At 53.3% G+C, this 22034-nt stretch overlaps 1 protein-coding gene and 1 long non-coding RNA gene across 5 annotated transcripts in view; both read right to left on the bottom strand.

The window, feature by feature from the left end:
• TOM1L2 (target of myb1 like 2 membrane trafficking protein) overlaps positions 1-22034 on the bottom strand; it is a 119936-nt gene that overhangs the window by 16167 nt on the left and 81735 nt on the right. For all 4 annotated transcript variants that reach the window (XM_034989743.1, XM_034989744.1, XM_034989745.1 and 1 more), the window contains exons 5-10: positions 18870-19004; positions 17059-17217; positions 14329-14445; positions 5027-5160; positions 2541-2589; positions 1867-1990 (exon numbers count right to left, since the gene is read on the bottom strand). In XM_034989743.1, the coding sequence (XP_034845634.1) occupies positions 1867-1990; positions 2541-2589; positions 5027-5160; positions 14329-14445; positions 17059-17217; positions 18870-19004 (718 nt within the window). The remainder of the gene's footprint in view (positions 1-1866; positions 1991-2540; positions 2590-5026; positions 5161-14328; positions 14446-17058; positions 17218-18869; positions 19005-22034) is intronic.
• LOC118000151 lies at positions 10457-14322 on the bottom strand. The gene is made up of 2 exons (XR_004676392.1): positions 11958-14322; positions 10457-10959 (listed from the first exon to the last, which is right to left on the bottom strand). It is a non-coding gene; the product is annotated as an uncharacterized LOC118000151 (long non-coding RNA).

Here is a 22034-nt window from a genome sequence, read left to right as displayed (position 1 = left end):
AAGAGTCAGTATGAACGAGAGGGAGACTGCTGGCAACGAGGAGGGGCCTGGGGCCAGTGCCTCTGCAGATTTCCCACAACGCTCTGATCAGTACACTCCTCACTGGCTCAGTCACACGTCTAAGCGCCTGGGTCATGTATTTCCTTGATAAACATTTCGCAGGCACCCACCACGTTCAAAGCTAGATCATGAGCGGACCAAACTGAATCTGATGCAGTCCTTGGCCTTAAGGAGCACATGAAGTAGGTGGGAGACAGATACCACCAGTACCTAGCTTGAGATAACTGGAAGAGATTCAAAACTGACCCAAGAATAGGGCTGAAAGGCCCAGGGGGACTCTGCTGCAAGGAGAAGAGGGAGAGGCAGGTACCAAAGCACAGAGCCTGGGAAGTCCAGGGAGTGTGAAGTGAAAAACACTTGTGGAGACGCTGATGAACAAAAAGGCTGGAAAGGCATATGGGAGGTGGCTGGGGTATGAAAAGCCTCAAAGGCCAGGTAAAGGAGCCCAGGAGAAGGACACTAGACCTTTTTTTTTTTTTTAAGATTTTTAAAATTTATTTGAGAGAGAGCAAGAACACGAGCGGAGGGGAGGGGCAGAGGGAGAGGGAGAAGGAGGCTTTCGGCAGAGCCAGGAGCCCGACACAGGGCTTGGTCCCAGGACCCTGGGATCATGACCTGAGCCGAAGACAGATGCTAACTGACTGAGCCACCTGGGCACCCCTCGCTTTTTTTTTTTTAAGATTGATTTATTTATTCAGAGAGAGGACGTGCAGAGGTGGGGGGAGGGGCAGAGGAAGAAGAAGAGAGAGAATCTTAAGCAGCCTCCACGCCCAGCGCAGAGCCTGACACGGGGCTCAATCTCATGACTCTGAGACCATGACATGAGCCGAAATCAAAAGCCGGATGCTTACCCGACTGCACCACCCAGGCGTCCCAACACTAGACCTTTATTTAAGAAGGCAGGCAGCAGAATTCAATTTGACTTTTGGATATTAAATCTGGTGGCCATATGCTGGATGGATTGAAGGCAGAGAAATCTGTTCCAAAAGAGAAACAGTGGCCACAGATTCATGAGATGCTGGGAAGCCAGAATCACAGCAATGGACAGGCCACTAAATAAAAGCCCGATTTCAACTGTAATGGAATGAAGGTATAGAGATAAATATTAAGGGAAAAAAAAAAAGGAAAACAGAAAACCAAGGTAGAAAGAATTTTGTGAGAGCCGTGCATTATTTCAATACTATAATTTTATCTGTTACAAATCGGTGTACCATCTAGAATCATATACACACTTGCAAACGGAAAAGTGGGAAAGTGGTGAGTTTCTTTTGTTTTAGGCTTCAGACAGTGCAGCACTTTAGGCTGATGTTAGTTCAAGGAGAGCAAATCCACCTGTGCCATCACCTCCTGATTCCAAGACCGTGGCAGACATTACCAATCAACCACAGACTCATCTCCCAAGCAGCATCCTTCTTAGACCTGTGTCCCAAGCAGCCAATGAGCTGAAACCTATTTGCCATCCTTGGCCTAGTTTATATTGAGAAGACAATCACTTCGACCACAGAGACTATTGCAGATAAAACACAGCAGCTACCTTTGTTTAAAAGCAAACAACTTCCAGTTCCTTGGAACTCCCCCCACCCCTTCTTTCCAACACAGGTTTAAACTTTTAAGTTTAGGGACAGAAGTCATCAACTAAAGGTGGCACAACTGGCCAGGTCTCAGGAATACACTTTTCCATGGATCCCTCTAAAGGCTCTCTTTGGGCCTTCCAACCAAGAGAGAGAAAGGGGCCCTCAGCCCAGACTCACAACCAGGAAGTGGCCTGAAAAGAAGGCCCTTGACACAAACCTGTGAGACACTTACCTAAGCCTGCAAGCTGAGAGGAGAGAGAAGATGGGGGTGCCGTGTTCCCCACCACTGGGCTCACCACAGCTGGAGACCCCGGGCCCAGGTCTATTAAGTTGTCCTCGGTCACTTCGTTCAGTACCTGCCAGCAGAGAAGACAGCAGTGAGCCCCAGAGCGCCCGCCTTGGGCTCCTAGGTAAGAGCCAGCTGGCCCGGCGCAGGGAACCCAAGAAAAAGCATCAACGCTGCACCAATCCAGGAACAAGGCAGTTTTCCTCCCTGGGACTTTGGTGGTCCAAGGTGGCCCCCGCCCATTGGCTCCTCCCCCTGCCCCCAAAGGAGGCAGGGCTGAAGCAGTCACCAGGACAGTCGCTGTCCCTGGAGCTATAACTTGGGGCTTGCTTGCCATGCTCCCACCGGGAATGTGTCTGCTAGTTCTTCTGCAGTATCTCATCAGCCAGAGCTTACTCCTTCATTACCCCCAATTTTTTTTTTGAAGAAAACTCTACCCTCAACATGGGGCTTGAACTCACGACCCCGAGACCAAGAGTCGCACGCTCTACAGACTGTGCCAGCCAGGTGCCCCTCATTACCCATATATTTAGGCCCCAATTAGAAAAACCAGAGGTGAGACCTAACAGAGGTAGGTCTCCCAGCAACCGGAGAGCAGAGAATTCTGAAGGAATACTTACTCCATTACTGGCATTTTGCACTGATCGGCCTGACCTGTATCGTTCGAACCTAATAGGGGAAAGGAAAGCAGAGTGAGGAGGGACGACGCGGTATAGTGATGCTCACTGGTCCTGTGAAGAGCTCCTGGGGACCAAGGGCCCTGTGAGGCCAGTGGACACCGAGACTCCAGGAAAAGGAAACCAATTGGGGCCATTTGGGGGACATGGGAGGTGGGTCCCCCTCTACCCCCCAACTTTACCGTGCCTTCCTCTGGAGGATCAGCCTCCAGGCTCACCCACGAGCACACGAAGCGGGGGAGGAAGGTGTTGTTTGGCACATCCCATCATAAGGAGGTCATTATAAGCATTCCCAGCTGTCCCCTCATGCTCTGGGCCCAGAGGGCTCCTTTTGCTCCTTGGGCGGGGCGGGGCGGGGCGGGGCCAACCACTTGACCTGGGAGAGGCTCAGATACCGATTTCCAAAGCCAGGCAAGAAGTGCAGCCCCCCCTCTGTTTCATAGAGCTGTGCTAGGCATGATTAGCCTGTCACTAAGATGCCCTCAGCTCAATGTGCTGGAGGAGAGGGCCTGGGACACACACAGGGTAGATACCTAGAAGAGGAAGACAGGCACAGGCCCTTGGCCTGGCCCAAAGGCTCCCCAGTAGCTGCGCACGGGACCTGGCTAGGAGCAACCACAGACAGCCTCTCCTGTCCCATACCCACCAGGTGGGGAATACAAGAGCACTTGTGAGGCACCTGTGTGGGCCGCCCTTGCATTTAAAAGTTCCAAGACGCTGTGGGCAAAGAGGTAGCTAAGAGACCTTCTGCAGCTAGAGGCTGGAGAAACCAGCCTTTACGGAGATCTGCTCAGCTCAGTGCCTGGTAAGTAGGGATCCCCAGGAGGGACAGTCCGGTTAGGCGATGTGTGTCCACTGCGGTTTCGAGAGACTTGTGTGTTTTTATGAACCATGGCCCATGAGGAGGAGGAGAATGTTAATGCATCTGAAAAGTTTCTAATCCTGGAGTACCTTTCTCACACCATCTTGGAGGGACAAGTGGTCTTATCAACAGCACTCAAGCCAGAATGGCACCTCAGGGCTTTGTCTCTGAATTTGTGGTCAGGCCGGTGTGGCAGACTCAGGTGTGGCAGACTCAGGGGAAAATGCTCGCATTAGCCCGCGTCTTCCTATCCCAGGAAGGGCCGAAACGGGTTTGAGGTGAACAGGCCAAGCCCATTTAAAGTAGAGAAACTAGGGGTGCCTGGGTGGCTCAGATGGTTAAGCGTCTGCCTTCGGCTCGGGTCATGATCCCAGGGTCCTGGGATCGAGTCCCGCATCGGCTCTCTGCTAGGCGGGGAGCCTGTTTCTCCCTCTGCCTCTCTCTCTCTCTGTCTCTCATGAATAAATAAAATCTTTAAAAAAAAAAAAAATAAATAAATAAATAAAATAAAGTAGAGAAACTAGAACCACAAGGCAAAACCAAGGGGTCTCGAGCTGGGAGTCGAGGCACCCCAGATCTGCTTCTAATCTCCAAAGGACACACGGGGCCCCTGGGTGGCCCCACATTCTTACTGCAGAGGTTTCTTTGTCTGTCGGATAGACCCAGGACCACCCATCCCTACTAAGACAAGGCCCGGGGTCATGGTACCCACGGCAAATTCTCCCTCTAAGCCCCGTCACACTGATCGTAAATGATGCCAGATCATCACACTGTGAGTCAGCGCAGGGACCAGGGCCCCAAGTCTCCGAGGGTGGAAGGCCTCAGACTTGGGAGAAGGTTGGCCTGGTCAAGGTGCTTTCTGGTGCCTTTGCTGGGAGAAGCCTGAGCCACACATGCCCGAATGATGCTCTGGGAACCGTGCCTGCCATTACCTCCTATTGGCAACTCCTTCCCCAGGAGAGGCTTTGGAAAAGGAAAAGAACTTTCAAGCTGGTTACCTCAAATCCAAAAATGATTTGGCTGCAGAAAGAACTCAAATGAACGTGTGTGTGTGTGTGTGTGTGTTTCCCTAAACAGCAGCAGCATCCGGCACTTACACCCTGCCTTCTTTGGAATACTCTAGACACACTGACATTTGCAAAGCGAGGGAAAAATCTTTTTCTTTCTTTAAAGATGGCAAAGAGGAAATCTTTTTTCCTTAGTAGAGATTTTTTCCCCCCTTTAATCCTTTTCAAACTCAAAGGATCTTCAAAGGAGCAGGTGCACGCTCCCGGGCCCCAAGGCCTCGGCCCTCCCCTCATGGGCCCCGGGGGGGGGGGGGGGGCGGATAGTGGGGAAGGCAGGGCAGCCTGAGGCTTGCAAAGGGCAGAGCCTAATTCTGCCCGTCACTTTCCTGCTGCTCCGTTCCCAGGAGAACAAGAAGCATTTTCCCTGTCAGCTGGGAACAAATTAGCATCTCTGATGAGCATTTTCCAACCCTACACTCCCTCTCCCTCTCCACATTGTTTGGGAGAGAAATCCCTCCACTGGCAACCGTCTCTGGGAGGGATGACAAGGGACCCCGCACCTCTCGTAGCGGAGGAAGACGTTGTTGAGGTCATCGTTGACGTGAAGCAGCTCCTCGGTGACCTCCTCATTGGACACGCGGGAGATGAGCTCCACGATGCGCTGTTGCATGGCCCGGCAGGTCCTGTTCAGCTCCTAGGGAACACACACGCCTCTGGCTAGCCTGCTGGGGACGATGCGTGTCCCACTGTACTTCCTCGGGCAAAATGTGAGTCAATTCTTAAAAGTCACCAAAGGAGTGCACGCTTGTCTGAGAAAGCCGGCCACGGGTGGGATGCAAAGTGGAGGGCCCCTCTCTATCTCCTGCTGCCCCAGAAGAAGGAAGCTCTTTTTCAATGGACAGACAAGGGTCCATAGCTCTGTACTCTTGTATGTACATCGGCACGTGTTTGTACAGAGCGTCCTTTACGTCTAAGAATGTGATCCTTTGCAGCTCGCTTTTTCTCTTCAACAAAATACTCTCGACCACCTCTCCCCGTCGCTTTCATACGGCCGGCCCCACCTGTGTGTGTGTGTATCATGAAGCATCTCCCCGTGCTTCCACTGCCTTAAGGCCTCTTTCTGGCCAACCCAAACAGTGTGGCAAGGACCATTCGTACACACACAGGCTCCTACATCTGTGCCAGTACTTCCATAGGACAAGCTTCTAGAAGTGGAATTTCTGGGTGAAAGGGTATACAGTCACTTAGAATACGGACTGGTAATTGCTGAAGAGCCTCCAAAAAGATGAGACCAGGTCATTTACGCTCCCAGCAACAACAGGAGTGTATTTTATGACTGTATTAGGTACATTTCGGTAGCACGTGGTATCTCGCTGAGGTCTGAGAAGCTCAGCAAGCTCTTGACATGTCTTCCAGGCTGGCCAAAGAGGACTCCGATGAACCCCCAGTCACCACTGGAGCCCGCTCTACCCTTGGAAGGACAGTTCCCCTGAAGACAGACGCTTACCACTTTCTGGCCTGGCTTCCACAGGCTTTCCCTGCCCTACACTGCGCCACACACGGGGAAAAGGCCCAGTAATCATCTGCTGAGTCGACCACAGACGTGGCCAAACATAAAGCAGGGAATCCCAGGGCTCAACAGTGCCCTGCAACACTGCGCTCAGCACACAGGGGCCTTACTGCTGGGCCCCTTATCTGCCTCCTCTCTCTATACCGAAGCTCCTTGAGGGCAGGGCTGGCATCTCTTGGCCCCATTTCTCCAGCATCCATGACCAACACACAGGAGCTACTCCCTAAATGCTTTGGAGAGAATTAATTAATGAAGGCAAGTTGCATTCCTTCCATCCACACCTAGTCCAAGGTCTCTAAATAGTGTTCCCTTACACACTCGTGTGCACACACACACCCCCTTCACCACTGGACGACAATGAGTGTCCTGGGCCTGATCCTGCGGGACAGACCTGCCAATCACAGAATAAGCAGATCATGACCAGCTGGCCACCAGGTCTGGAAACTGCTTCTGCCGTCACCCCTCCCCTGGCTGCTCAGCCTGTGGGGGCTCCTTCCCCAAGAGCAGGGGCAGCTGAGAAAAGAGGCCCAACCCACATGGGTCATCCCACAATCACCCCACTATAGCTGTAGTTGTCAAGACAGAAGGTTTCTAGATTAGTCTGGTGTTCACCGGAAGAAAAAAAAAAAAAGCTTCACTGGAGAGCCTCTGGATTGCTGGGCCCCGTCTGGCTGGTTATGGAAACACTGCCTTTGTCTTCGTTCTATCCTGTTGCTGGCCCTCTGTACAACCAGAATGCTGCTGTCAGTCTCTCTTGGTCATAGGGCCAGCAAGCCCAGCATCTGGACCTTCCAGTTTTTTCTATGAAGACAGTCCCACTCTTGGTTCTCCTAAGACTCCCATTCTAGGTTTGGGAGAAGGCAGAGTGATCCTGGAACTAAGGGGCTGTCAGCAAATCACCGGGGATTCACAACTCCTCTCTCCCAACCCCTGACCTGGTGCTTCAGGGACCAGCTGCGCCCGGGGAGTAGCATTCCCACCAGCAGGTGATGCAGAGGGGTGGAGGTCAGAAGCAAGCTGAGGCTGGAGGAGGAAGGATGGGGACACCTCAACTCTATGGCGCTCTGATCCCTTGGTCTGTGCAGACCACCTGCTCCCCATCACCGTCCTCACTCAGGATCTACACCAGCTTAGCCTTCTTGCTGGCCCTCTCTCCACTCAGAGGAATGGGCAATTCTCCTTCACCTAGAATCGAATCTTCCCTCTCCAGGATTCGTCCCAGACCCCAGTGACCCAGCAGTAAGCATTTTTAAACATACATGCATGTGTTAGAGTAACAAGAGGCAAATACTGAAAATTAATTGCACAGGACACCATATCCAGGAAAGAGTGAAATGCCACGAAATGTCCACTCTCCACCACTGTGAACGGCTCCTAGATCCCCTGGCCAGCCATAAGAGGGGCATTCGGGAAGCGGCCTGGGACTTGGAGCCTGGCCGGAACTCAGTGATGGGTTGCCACAATCCCAGCCATGGGTGCTGGTACACACCCACAGGTCAAATCCAGTCACTGCTGGGACAGTCGCAGTACCCAGGAAAGCCAAGGGCCCAGCGGAAACCCTAATTACAGAAACAAAGTGCGCTCACGAGCGAGGGCTAAGACGAAAACCGAAAAACAAAACCAAAGCCCACACAAATCAACTTCTGAAAAAAGCAATCACATCAGATCACGAGAAGGATTCCAACAGCCAGGACTGAAGTCAACAACGTAAATAATTATATTTATGATATATCGTTAGAGTGCAGGGAGCACCCGCTTAGGGCCCATAAGGGAGCATGGATTCAGATTCACTTTAAAAGACCAGCCCCCATTAACCAAAAGAAAAAAAGACATTCTTGGGCAGCAGATCTTGCCTAGCGCTTTGGAAGACATGCTGGAGACCAGCCAAAGCTTGTGGGGACGGAAAAGAGGGAAAGACAGAGCCTGGGGACACAGGCGGCGGGGGTGGCGGACAGAGGGAAGAGGCGCAGTGCCTGGATCCCTTCCTGGATGTGTATGTGCCTCGTAGAGAGGAGACCAGTACTCAAGGTGTCCGCAAAAAACTCTCTGATGAGCAAAAGGATCTTGAGCCCCAGCTACAGGCCCACTCCCTCCAGCAAAGGCAGCTCCCACTCCCACCCCCAGGCAGGCCCAGGACAGGGAAGAGGTCAGTGACTTCCTATCCTAACTGCAGGCCAATTCCAAACAGAAAGAGGTCCTAGGCCACCCTGGCAGAAGCTGGCGGCATCACCTCCCAGAGGCACAGGACTTCTCCAAACACACGTCAGACTTTCTAGAATAGCAGACGGCCTCAGGCACTAGCCCTCACTGCTCAGGGGCCCCTGAGAAGGCAGCCCTCTGCTTGCCATGTTCCTCTCCTCCTTTTCCATCAGACAGATTCCTACTCATCCTTCAAGGCCCCAGAATGTTTCCCCACCCTAACGCTTAGTCACAAGATTTTCAATGCAGAGAAAAGATTTTAAAGTGTTATAGTAGACCCCATACACCCAACCCCTAGATTCTACCCGCCATTAACGTTTTACAATTCCAGCTTACCATGTGTCTACCCAGCTACCCATCTCCCTATCCGCCCAGATTGTTTCCTGGGGATTCCCCCCAGCCCCTTCCTCCTCAAGACTGGACCTGCCTCTGCTTGGTGCTGCTGCCCCATGTGGTGACAGGTCCTCCAGCAGCGCCTCTGGCTCGTGTGTCTCTCCAATAAATGAGCAAGAGCCCTCACCCCCACCCCACTCAGTGGAAGCCTGGGAAGAAGAGCAGGCCTCAAGGACGGTCCACCGGCGTCAAGGGAGAACCAAACCGGATCATCCAAACGACTGCAGAGAGTGTCTCAGGAACATGGCTCCAAGCATCCAAAGCACCGAACCACTGGACAGAAGAGGGCAGGGCTGGACTCAGTCGCCCCCAGTGGAGCCCAGGGCCTCCTGGGTGCTGGGCGCCAAGCGGCAGGTAGCAAGCAGCCATGTCCAGGTCCGCTCTCCAGGCCGCCAGCACCCTCTGGGCCTGTTTCTCCCGGGTAGGAGAGGGGGTTGGAGAAGTGGTAAAACCCTGCAGAGGGCCACTGAGGGGCCTCCATGGCATGGGGTTTGGGACACCCCACCCCATGGCTCTGCTTTTATCTCTGAAACATTACAGTTCTCTGTGGAATTTTATTTGTGGAGAAAAGCGTCCCCCTACTTTACAGAAATGCTTGGGAAGTGCTAGATGATTTCTGAGACCTCTGCTAGCTCTAACATTATGACTTCAGCTTGCAGGAACAATGAGACCCAAGGGCACACCATGTGGTGACCTCATGGACTGTAAGCCCCAGAACATCTGCTTTGCCCTTTGTACTTGCCTCCTCATTCCCCACAGCCTTCAGCTGGGGCGCTGGGAGAGACAGCCCCTGACCCCATGGACAGAGCCTCAAATGCTCTGATCCCAGAGGGGCACCCAGGAGCCTTTCAAAGAGCTTTCATAAACTGGACCAAAGAATCTGGCCTGGAGCTTCCAAATCAAGGATGTCCTGGGGTCGCTGCAGAAAGTTTTATTATCTCCTTCCTTCAAGCTTTTAAGTTACCATCTTCTTCTTCATCTTCTTTTTTTTAAGATTTTATTTTAAATAATCTCTACACCCAACATGGGGCTTGAACTTACAACCCCAAGATCAAGAGTCACACCCTCCATTGAATGAGCCAGCCAGGCGCCCCTATGTCATCATCTTAAAAAAAAAAAAAAAAAAAAAAAATTTAAACAGTGAGAAAAAAGACAAAGGGATCGAAGAGGGGGGAGGAGAAGCAGCGTGTTGAGATTTCTGCCACCAAACACCAGCTGGCCGCCTGCAAGACCTCCGTGGGGTCACCGGCAGCCAGACTCATGGCAGATGCAGTTGGGAGACCTTCCACTGCCTATGTCCCCCTCTAAAGCAGCCACACAGCCTGACTTTCTTCTGATCCTAAGTCACAAGAGCGCGCAGTTTGCCCCGGTCATCCTTCCCACCATGCAACAGCCAGGACAGGCATGTCCTACACGAGGAAGATTTCAGCTTCGGCCTCCTCCTATGTCCGGTTCTCAACAGAGGGGGTGAACAGCTGGTCAGTGTTCTTTGTGCAAAAGCCCTCCATCTATCAGAACATATTAAAATAGCCTCTTTCTGTCTAATTAATCCCAATGCCTTTATCTTTTCTTCAAGGGACATTCTCATCCCCACCTCGCAAAACAGTCTTTTAATCATCTTTATGGGTTTCCTCTGAACCTTCTCCAAATTCTAAGGAACACAGAATAAGGTCCTGAAGATCCGCTTTCTATAGCGGCAAAGGGGGGGCGGGGAGAAGAAGAAACTCTTTGTTGAAGAGAAGGGGGAATAATGAAGCTAAACGTGGAGAATAAACTAGATCTCTCTAGAGAAAATGGTCCTGGACATCCCGGTTTTTGTTGAAACGAGATGCAAGCAGCAAGAGGGGATATACCATCTGCTACTTGAAGAAACAATGTGGAAGAGAGCTTCTTTTACTACCTGATGGATGGCCATGCAGGAATGCCCAATTTGGGCATCACTGGATTAATTAAAAGTTGTTATTATTTGAAGACAAAGCTCAAGAGGCTAATTTGGGAGAGACGGAGAGTACCGGATGACAGCCTCAGAATCTTTAAAGATTTCCAAAACCGGACTCCCAGGCGGCAGCTAAGGACGTGAACTTCAGGAGATGGCCATGCAGTCTCAAATACCAGGCCTGAACCCAAGTGCCCACACACAGGGTAGGGAAGATACGGCTTACCAGCTCTGTGAGAGGGATGGAAGATTTTAGGTTGATGGAAGCTCTCAATTTTATAGGCTCCTGCTGAGAACTGCCAGCTCGTCTACAAGGTGGGCTGCCAACAGGCACATCTGTACCGCACAGGCCGGGCCGTGGCAGGGCTCACGGCAGTCTTCAAATATTTAAGGACCTACATTGTGAAAGAGGACTTTGTTTTGTTCTGTGGTTAAAGCAGACAGACCAGGGTAGCAGTTGTAAGGAGACAGACTTTAGCCTGCCGTAGAGAAGGATGTACTAACAATAATCACAGGAGCTCTGACTTATGATGAGTTCCCTGTGCCTGGCACTGTGCTGGCCACCTCAAATGGACAATTTTTGAAAGATTTTATTTATTTGGGGGGCGGAGAGCAAGAGCAGGAGGAGGGGCGGAGGGAGAGGGAGAGAGGGAATTTCAAGCAGACTCCGAGCTGAGTGTGGGGGCCCGATGCGGGGCTCTATCTCATGAACCTGTGTCGAAATCAAGAGCTGGATGCTAGGCACACCTGGGTAGCTCAGTTGGTTAGGCGGCTACCTTTTGGCTCAGGTCATGATCTCAGTGTCCTGGGATTGAGCCCCACATCAGGCTCCCTGCTCAGCAGGGAGTCTGCTTCTCCCTCTCCCTCTGTGCTCTCTTGCTCTCAGTCTCTCAAGTAAATAAATAAAATCTTAAAAAAAAAGAGTTGGACACTTAACGGACTGGACCATGCAGGCACCCCTCAAATGGACGATTTCTATCCTTCCAAGATGAGTGTGATCACTCCAGGCTCTACCCAGTATCGTCCAGCCTGTCAGTGGTTGGGACGTGAACCCAGTGGTTCTTTCTGCCCTCCTGTGGTGCTTCCCAAAGTCTGACCAGGACGTGCATTTGGAAACAGAAGTGTTTCCGTGGGCTCCCACAAACAGCCTGTCTCGTCAAGAAAATGCTAAGAAAAATGAGGTGGGCACTAATCTGAACACATGGGTGGAGCTGGACTAGTTGCCTAGAAGGTCTGTCCCAGCTCAGGGAGTGGAGGGTTCCGCCCCGGCACAGTGTTCCCTCTGGGCACCCTGCCTCAGTTTTCCTCAGGGTCTCTAGCTAAGCTGCCGGCACAGCATAAGGAGTGGCCTCAGTCTCCCTTCAGGGAGGCAGGAAGCAATTCGGGACATTACCGCCCATGACTGCAGTCCGCCGCACCAGTGCATCCCGGGGCTGACACCTCCAATTTCCTCTCTTTGCATTTCCTCTGCCTCCTACCCAGCAATTTACACTCGAGTCGGGAGCAGCTTCTGTTGGCGTGAACATTTGGGTTGGTGACAAATGGGTTTATTTCCACGGCCCTGGCCAGCACTGTGAGCTCTGGACAGCTTCTACCCTGAGCAATCTGGCTGCCCTCCAGCTCAACTGAGGGGTCCTCAGGGCACATTCTGATCCCATCACTTCCCAAGCAGCTGGTGTCATTTTCCCATGTGGGAAATGGGCTGTTTGGGGTGGCCCCAGCCCTTGGGAGCCCCTGCCCAGACTGCCTCCGACTGCCCAGGGAAGAAGAGGAGGGGAGATGTCAGGGATGACTGAGGAGCGAGGCCAGGAGCCAGCAGAGTGTGGCTGTTCACACAGAGCTGCCTGACTCCTGAATCTCCCGTGCTGAAAGGCCAGCTTCCCACTGGCACCCAGAACCATTCTTTCTCTGTTTGATTTATAAGATAGCAGGGAGGGCTGGTAGGCTTGGAGTTGGAACAAAACAGAGGGAAGGAAAACGTCATGGGAAGCAACCTATTTTTGAAAACTGTGAGCTGACGCCAGGAGATTAGGTTCTGTTTGTCTTGGCTGATGGGCTTGTTTAAACACACACACACACACACACGCACGCGCACACATGCACACGCACACGCACAGAGTATGCTTGCTGTCTGGGTCTGCTCTGGCTGTCTGGAAGCATGTTGGCTTTGTTCAGCCCACCCCCTGCTGCCAGGAGCTCAACTCTGTCCACTGCAAACCCCCTGTCAGCAGGAATTCTGATGCTGACACAGCACAAAGCTGCCTCAAGAGGCCCTCGCAGTTTCTGGACGGTTTCTGGACTGATCTCAGATTCCTCTGTAGCAGCTAATGCCTGGAAGAACTCCCCCTACAGGCTGGGAATGGAGGTCAATGGTGCATTAACGGGACACTGGGTCCCCTAGCGTGTGGCACATGGACAGCTGGCCCCTGCTGAACGAAGGCAAACCTAGCCGGGCTGCAGGTGTCACGAGCGAGGTCTGGGAGAGGCCACTCGGGGCTCCTCGTTAGGGCTGGGTGAGGGTACTTGGCTCGGCTTTAAGAGAAACCTGATATCACGGCTTCATGGAGATGACCTGTTTCTGGTCGGCCTCCCTGCACCAGGCTGGGCGCTCCTCCAGAGCAGAGACCACGCTCCACACACCTCTGCTTTGCTCTGCGTCCGGCCCAGAGCAGGTATGCACCCACCCTCAGCTGCTTGGGAGCTGACGGCTTCAGGGGAGGAAGAGGGCACGACAAGAAGCGGCCCGGGAGCAGGCACAGTCACTTTGGCTCGGGGCACTGTGGACTGGCGGGGCCACCCGAGCCGGGCCTTCAGACACTGCGAATGTGTGCCAACAGCGGGGTGGGAGGGATGGCACTCGGAGGGGGGAGCAAGACTGACGACTCTGAGTGCCAGACAAGAAGATCTGGCACTTGCAGCTTAGAGCATCCTTTCTCCCCACCTCCAGAAGGTCACTGCTTCTGAGGGCAGCACAGATGCCACTTGGTACAAATGCCAGAGTCGTCGGAGACGGGTGTGGCGGAGAGCTGGCTGCTGGCTCTGGCTGGCCAGGATCCCTGACGCTAGTCTGAGGGCGGCCCCGGGTGCCAGCCCTGCTCCCGGACCCCTTTCTGCCGTGCCCCCCGATCTGCAGGGCGGCTAAGGGGGCGTGGAGGCCAGTTAGCAACAGATGCTCACAAACCATCAGGTGGCCAACCCCAGCCTGGAATCCTCAGTGTTCAGGAAAAGAAAGGAAGCTTCTACCTCATCTCAGTCTCAGGACTGGCTCAGGGGGCAAAGTGTGGCTAGAAGGGCTCCTGCGTGTGGGGAAGGTTGAAGAGGGCCTGTCACAAGTGTTCATGACATAATGTTGAGGAAGCAAAGCGACACACAACATTGTACACACAATAGGATCTCAATTACATCTGAAATGAAAACAAACACGGAAAAAAAGTCTGAAAGAAAAAGCATCAGAACATCGACAGTGGTTATTTGTGGGTGCTGGAATCAAAGAAAATGAGTATTTTCTTCTTTATACTTCCTTTTTTCTTTTGATGGGCATGCATTCTGTAATCGGCATTTTATAATCAGGAAAAAAAAAGTCACTAAGGAAAATAAGAGAGCCTGGTACTGGCTTCTGATCGGTCCCAGGAAGCATGAGGCTGAGGAAAAGCCTACAGGGACTCAGTCCCTTCCCATAACAGTCCCCCTGGGCCCCGATCCTGCCTCACTGCTGGATGCCCAGGGCCAGAGCTTCCACAAGATGAGGCCCTCCCTGCTCTCACCTGCAGCAATTCCAGATCGGACGAATCCTCCTGCCCGGGGACCATTTCTGTTAGCATCTCCGACATGACTTTTGTGTTGCCTCGAACAACATCCAGTTCACTCCGAAGCCTGGCAATCTGTTGGGCCAGGGGGATGGGAGTAGGGAGGAAAGCAGGAAGCAGAGGTCAGTCAAGCTGCACCTGTCCAGTGACAGTCCCCTTCACCATGACATCTAGGTCACACCTCTGAATGTGCTCGGCATTCGAAGGCTTCTTGTCTCACTCTGGTCTGTACGTGAGGGTGAGGGAGAGACCTGAATGGGGCCGTGAGGCCACCACACAAGGGCCCTGATTACCGAGAATTTGTCATGGGTGACTGCCGGGAAAGAGCACTGCATCTGGTGTGGACGGAGCTGGTGTGCAGCTCAGCCCTCCCACCGCAGAAGCCTGAGTGGGAAGTTCATCTCTCAGGCCTCCGTCCCTACTCTTTCAAGTGAAAGTGGTAGAGCATGTGACTGATCCCCAAGGGCCCTCATCGTTATAGATGCTGGCCCCAGGGGTTTACAATCGAAGCATTCTGGTCCTCCAAGGGGCTGGCCGGTTCAGCTGCACTTTTCTGGTGTGGCAAGAATGAGGGAAAGGGACCAAGAGAAGACTCGGGGGGAGACCGCCTCCCGCCCCGGCTCCCTACCTGCCCATCCAACAGAGCTCCCCAAAGCCTGAGCCATCTTTCCTCCAGTAGGGACACCATAAGGGACAGAGCTAAACCTGTCTGAGCCTCAGTCTCCTCACCTACGGAGAGGGGAAAACACTGCCCACGCCTCAGAGCTGCTAGGAATGACTGAAGTGAAGACCCAGTGCAGGGCTGGTACCCATGCGCCCAGTACCGACCCAATCCCTTTCCTACTACAATAATCAGAACGCTGGATTTTGCTACGGCTCTCAACTGCAATTTGACCTAGCTCAAATGACACCTTCTGTCCTCCCTGAAGCCTTTACTGACTCTCCCCTGCCCCTCTCCCTGAGGCAGAACCAGCCAGCCCCCCTCCTACAGCAGGCCCCGCTCTGCCCCCCACCCCATTGCTGATCTCCTGGGGGCAGGGACTCTGCTGAGTGGAGGTCAGTACTCTCAGCACAGGAAAAGGGACGGGGGCCTCAATAAATGTGTACTGGATGGACAGATGGACAATGGTCAATAAGGACACTGGCCTAGGTCCCAAGAGGCTCTTCTCCCCTCTGGTTCTGCCTGGTGGGTGAACTCCTCCGGAGTCTTAGCCACAACAGGTTTCTGGCCCTGGAAGCTCAGGAATGCAACAGACACCACATGGGCTCAGAAGCCCTTGGGGTCCCTCTAGGCCAGGCTGGGTTCCTGCCGGCTCTGCATCCATTTTCCCCCAGGGGCAGGACCCATGCCTTCTCGCCCATTCTAGACCCTCCTCCAGACTGTCCTGGCTGCAATGGGAAGGCTCTTCCCAAACTCCCACGGAACTGACAAGGAGTCAGTGGAAGGTCTCAGTGGGACCATCCAACTCCAAACACGTCAGACTCCCCTTTGAGCAGTAAGTGGCCCAGTTCTGCCGCTGGAAGCAGAGCCCACAGCTGCCGGAGACTTTCTGCCCCGGGGGCTTGAGTGATGACCACAAGGTCTCTCCAGCTGCCTGCCAAGTCCACGATGGCTCCATGGGGTCGGAGGACGGACTACCACCCTGTTCTACTGGCCCAGCTGGGTTAAATGACCTGACTGAAGCCACACAGTGAGTGGCGGAGTGGGGACTCAAGGCCAGGCCCGTCTGACCTCTGGCCCTCCTCCTCCCGCTCACCTCCTCAGGGCCAGCAGAGAACAGAAGCGTGAGTGGCCCTGGCACGACGTTTCAGTTAACCACACCTCATCGCTTGACCCCTCTGTTTAAATGAGTTTCCATAATAATGACGCTGTCACAAATATTAAATAAGGACTTAAAAAATATAAACACTGGAAGAGGGTTTTGGTTTTTTTTTCCCCCCAAGTCTGATCAATTCTCAAATTTTAACTAATGGACATTTTAGAGATTCATCTAAGTACTATTTTCTGTGATTCGTCTAAAAAAACTCCAGTTTGGCGTTAAAACGGCATTGGCCTCTCAGGAAATAACTCAGGGAAGGTGGGCAGTGTTTGGAATAAAGGCAGGAAGCGCGCTTCCTATGGGACTCCCTCATGCTGGCCTCCGCCTCCACGGGAGCTCGCTGATCGCGTCCCCAGCCTCTGATGGCTGACGCTTCTTACAAGATCAATCCAAACCTCTCTGTGTGACTCACAAGGCTGTTCACGACGCAACTCCGTCGCTGTGCTTTGGCTCCCCCTCTGCCTCTCGGATCCTGCACCAATCCTCCAAAGCTTCCAGCGGCTGTTCCCGTGAATGCCCCGCTCCTCCGTGCCTCCCGGCCCCACACCTTGTCCGATGAAGCCCCCCTCTAGCTTCAAGAGCCTCAGCAGCATCAGCTCCCGGGGTGACCCTCCAGGCAGCGCTCAACTCTGGGCTCAACTCCTGGTTCCCGCTCCCACAACCACGCCACCACCCTGTCCGCCGGACTGTCTTTGCCCCTGGTCTCCCCGCTACACGGTGAGCCCTCGGGAGAGGGCCTGGGCCCTTCCGTCTGTGGGCCGCCGCCACCTAGCACAGCGCCTGGTCAGGGAAGGCGTCTGTATGTGTCCCAGAAGGGTGAACGAGGCCAGGCGGCCACCTTGCCTATGGCCCAGAAGTCTGCGAGTACCTGTTCTGAATTGGCCGTGATGGGGCCTGTCACACTCAGGGCCGGGGCCTGCGGAGCGGAGTAGGGAACAGGAGGAGGCGAGGAATAGGAGCTGGTACTCGTCCTCTGCTGCGACTGGGACCTGGGCATGGTTGCGGCTGGATCCACTTCGGGGACGCTCTGGCACAGCAACAACAAAGTCCTTGGTTCACCTGGGCTGCCTGTGTGGCCGGGCCTGGCACCTACCCCACCCCAGGGTGGCCCTTCCCGCCATAGCAGCTGGCAGGCAGGCAGGGGGCCCAGCTTTACTGCTGACTCTGAGGCTGGAGGAATCCCTCTGCCCCCTCCGCACCCAGGTTCTCCATCCACGCAGGGGGCTACCAACAGCTCCTCGCCGACACCAGAGCCGCTCAGGAAGGCAGCACTGAGGGCGCTCTGTGAGAGCTTTGGTCAGGGTTCCCATTATTAGGACCACCTCAGAAACTGAGTGGAGGGGGCCTGCTACGAAGTTTTGCTAATCACGGATCCCTATTTGGTATGAGAAGATGATGTTTTGGCCTTTACGAGGAGACTAATATAAATAGTAATTATGCAATTTACTGAATGTTCTTTGTAATTATAGGCACAACAACATGGTTCTGTGTCATTATTAGAAGAATAAAACAGGTTACGTTTATTCCACAAAGCATAGTAGTGGTTTGGAGGGATCATAATGAGAATAACGTTTTGCAAAGTATAATTTCTTTTTTTTTTTTTAAAGATTTTATTTATTTATTAGAGAGCGAGCAAGAGAGAAACAACATGAGACGGGAGAGGGTCAGAGGGAGAAAAGCAGGCTCCCCGCTGAGCCGGGAGTCCGACGTGGGACTCGATCCCAGGACTCTGGGATCATGACCTGAGCCAAAGGCAGTCGCTTAACCAACTGAGCCACCCAGGTGCTCGCAAAGTATAATTTCTTATGCTTTCCTTTTGAGCATCTCAAATAGCCTCCTGAACATTAACTGTGATCCATGCAAAAGACCTGTACAGACGCTCTGGACTTCCTGACCCCATTTCAGAGATGGGCAGATGAGGGGCCAGCAAGGCAGAGTGTGCCGGGACAAGGTGCCGCTCCCAGATCCTGGAGCTGCCTGGCTCTCCCCCAGGACCAGGGGCTGATCCCCAGCCAGTAGAGGTACCAGCTTCCTGGGATGAACGGCATCCATTCAGTCGCCCAGAGCTGCACCACGTTGTAAGAGCTTCCATGGCAGGCCCCTAAATGGGCCAACCCTCGGCTTTGAATTCCAAGGCTGGTGGAATTCAAGGGTGTCTGGATGGATGCTGAACAGTTGTAGCTCAAAATAAAATTTCAATCTATCTGAAATGTACAGTCTGAAAAAAACAAAAGCCGCCCTTTGCCCCACGATCAGTGACGTCATCAGCTCCCCCACATTGCCAACACTGAGGCGCCTCAGTGTTCTCCCAGGGAGATGCCAGTATCCCCACACCAGATTCCCGGGGCCTCTGAAAAGTAGGTGTTAGTGGCCCTCACGGGATAGATGGCTCCGCCCAAGCAGCCATTTCCACGAAAATGTCGGAACTGATCCCTCTATTATATCCTTTCACAGTCAGATGAAAATGTGGTGGGGGGGAAGATCACTGTTGCCACTGAATCACCAGTCAACCAGCTGTCTCACTCCTGCTTTCTCCTTGTTATTAAAAAGAAATGCCCTCAAGCTTTAAGAAAGCGTGATGACAAGCTGAATAATTCAAAGGCAGCAACAGAAGGGTGGTGGCAGTGGCTGGCCCGTTCTGCAATAGGTCTTTCTAGAAAATGCCAGCTGGAAGCTTACCCGCTGTGGTGTGTGGATGGGAGACAGAGCGTCCAAGTCTGCCATGGGAAATTCGACCCCCTTCCTCTTCAGTTCCTCGTATATATGCACCACGCCAGTGAGGTCAGGGCTGCTTCGAAAGGCATCCGCCCACGCCTGGGGGGAAAGAGAGGGCCTGTTAGGAAGCATTTCTCACCGAAGGCAGCCCAGGTGCCCTCGCAGAGGCCTATGCTCTCTGGCCAAACCCACTCTGTTCCTGTCCCCCCACCACCCCTAGGGCTGCCACGATGTGACGGGTGAAATGTGTGTTTTTAACGGTGCTGCTGAGCAGGAACAAAAACACAAAACTTAATTCAGCATGTAGTACTTCCTTGGAGAAGATGCAGAGAAATAACACCTAGGCACTGTGGCGCATCCTAAAACGCAGGCATTTCCCTCATCGCCAGGAAATCAATTCCTGGTGGCGCTCAGCCGAGGGGCGTGAAGACGCGAGCCCTGCTGCCATGCCCGCAGGACACCGCGGGGACCGCAGCGCCACTTGGCTCTGTAGAGCTCTCGGGGGCGGAGGCAGGAGCCGTAGGCAAACTGAGCAGAAAGGAAAGGCGAAACTGATGTGTGACAGGAAATAAAGGCTAAAGTGGGTTCCTCAGTGGATCAGAGCGCTCGAAAGCGGAGACCGCCTAGCCCAGCCGGAGAGGCGACATGACGGTGGCCCAGGGGCGGGAGAGCCCGAGCCGCCCACAGTCTCAATGCACACCTGCCCACATGGCAAACGCCACCACAAAGCACACCCCCTAGAGTGCCTTCGATGAAAACACCCCACACAGAGTTTGAAAAGAACACATATTTCAATAGACTCACTTTGCATTGATTCGTGAAACTCAAAAAAATTTTTTAGATATTTTGTTCTTGGGACGCCTGGGTGGCTCAGTCAGTTAAGCATCTGCCTTCAGCTCAGGTCATGATCCCGGAGTCCTGGGATCGAGTCCTGCATGGGGCTCCCTGCTCAGTGGGGAGCCTGCTTCTCCCTCGGCCTGTCGCTCCCCCTGCTTGTGCTCTCACTCTCTCTCAGGAAATAAATAAATATTAAAAAAAAAAAAAGAAATAAAATATTTTGTTCTTTGGAAGTTACAAAAGAAGAGAAAGGAAAGGAAAGGAAAGAATAGAATCTCCAAAGGGCTCCCCCGCCAAATGAAGCTCAGCTCTTCAGCACCGCCCTGTCCTGTCACCACATACATACCCAGAGGAGGAGGCACAGTCTCGCGCCCACGGTTCTGTTGCCAATTCTGCTGCTGTCACAAGCCTTTAAGTGCCTCCCTGGCTCTAGCGATGCGTTCCAACCAATCCTGAGGCAGCCACGGAAACTCTATCTCTAACCAACAGACCCATTTGAAGTTAAAAGGTCAGTTTCCAAAAAGCCTCGCTCATTCCGACTGATGGGTCTCACCACAAACATTACTGTCAGCCGGCCTTCCTTGATCCACTTATTTGGTCTGCACACTCGGGGATTTAGTGCCCGCTGGAGGACGGCCCCTCTTGGCCAACACTTCCTTCTGGAGGCTGAGTAGGGCCCAAGGTGCCTGCGGAGGCCTGTCTGGAGCGCCAGCTGGACAGCCGTAGCACCGAGGCCTGCCCCCCTAGGGGGTGCCCCAGAGCCCCGTTCTCCACCAGCTGCTTTGGCTGCCACCACTGGACTCAAAATCCAGCTGAGTCCCGGGAGGCTAGCTTCAAAATGCAGCTAGCATGTTCGTTTAAGGTCTAAGACCAGGTTTACAGCCTGCTGTGGAGGCTGGGGAGAAAAAAGCATGACCGTTCTTCCTGGTGCCGCTTCCTGCCTCTATTTCTATGGGAGGACAAACCGCTCCAGGGGACCACTTTTCATTTATCTTGCTCTCCATCTCAGCCAGATCGGAGATAGGAAGAATGGAAATTAAAGAACCATCACTGTGCTCTCCAGGCAGTGGAGACTTCTCGGGGCACCTGCCCCGACAGTGAGCCAACAGGCCCCCCTTCTCTGGGACTGTGTCTTCTGTGGCCCCAGGAGGGGAATACACATCCTAAGTTGGGCCAGTCAGCTTCCCCTCCTCCCAGGAGCTTGGCCCTGAGCGTGGGGAGAGCTGGACTGCTCTCCTTGGGTAGGTGACACTGTCCTCTATAGATGTGGGCCCTGGGAGGCAGCGATGTGCCCCCTGGGGACCGGAGAGCAGAGACAACCTATGTGTTGGAAGGTGCAGCCAACAGAGGATTTGGAGGGGTTTCCTGATCCCTTCTTGTCCCTTCCTCCCCAGGTCCAGTCACACCCCAGGGTTCTGGGAAGCCCTGCCTGCTCATGATAAACTGCCCTCTTTGCCTAGGCAAAAGCTGGGATTGGCATTTGATACCTGCAGCCAAGCAGTCTTGGCTCATCTACTCCCTTCCCACCTGCTACTACTTCAACCCCTGTATGGGACACCCCTGTGTGGTGTGGGGTGAGCTGGCTGCTAACAGCATATGTTCATGGCAGCATTCTCTACCGATGCCAAACAGGGAGCAGGGCAGGGGGGCACGTTTAAAGGACAGTCATAAGTGGAAACACGGAATTGGGATACATCCAGAGACGCTGGGCTTCTCGCATCTTCCTGGCACCATGCTCAAATACCTGTCTTCTTCCCCAATAGGTCATACCTGTGAAGGCACACATCGAGTCTCGCCCGTGCACAGAGAAGGCAGTCAGTCACCATTTGTCAAATTAGACTGACTTCAGACCTCACGGTTACTAAGCATCCTTATTGTTCTACTTGGGAGAACACAGGACGATGGCCAGTTAGGCTGTCCACGGGCTGAGGTGACCGTGACAAAGAAAGCAGGAGCCCCACTGGACAGCTGACCCAGCTGAGATTTCAGAATCTGCTCTAGGGGAGAGGTGGCAAAGCTCAGGAAGTCTGGTTCACTCCGGGTCGCCAACCTAAAGCCAGGGAGCCACAGGGGTGGTGCCAACAGGCTGCCCTATATGAAAGCAAAGTGCTTTTCTGGCATATGTCTACAGTGTTGGGGGCTGAAAGACCCAGAGGAAGGTCAATAGGGAGAGAAAAAAAAGAATTTCATGCTTTCATTTCCTTTGCTCCTTGGGATTATACACCAAACGCCAGACTTGAGGCCTTATACTAACACAAACTGTATTGTACTTGTTTCTATATCCCTCAAGTT

This window comes from Mirounga leonina, unplaced genomic scaffold, assembly GCF_011800145.1.
Source record: "Mirounga leonina isolate KUSES-001 unplaced genomic scaffold, KU_Mleo_1.0 Mir_488, whole genome shotgun sequence".
Lineage (NCBI taxonomy): Eukaryota > Metazoa > Chordata > Mammalia > Carnivora > Phocidae > Mirounga > Mirounga leonina.
Note: the sequence above shows the minus strand (reverse complement) of the source record. Positions and strands in the feature narration are given on the sequence as shown.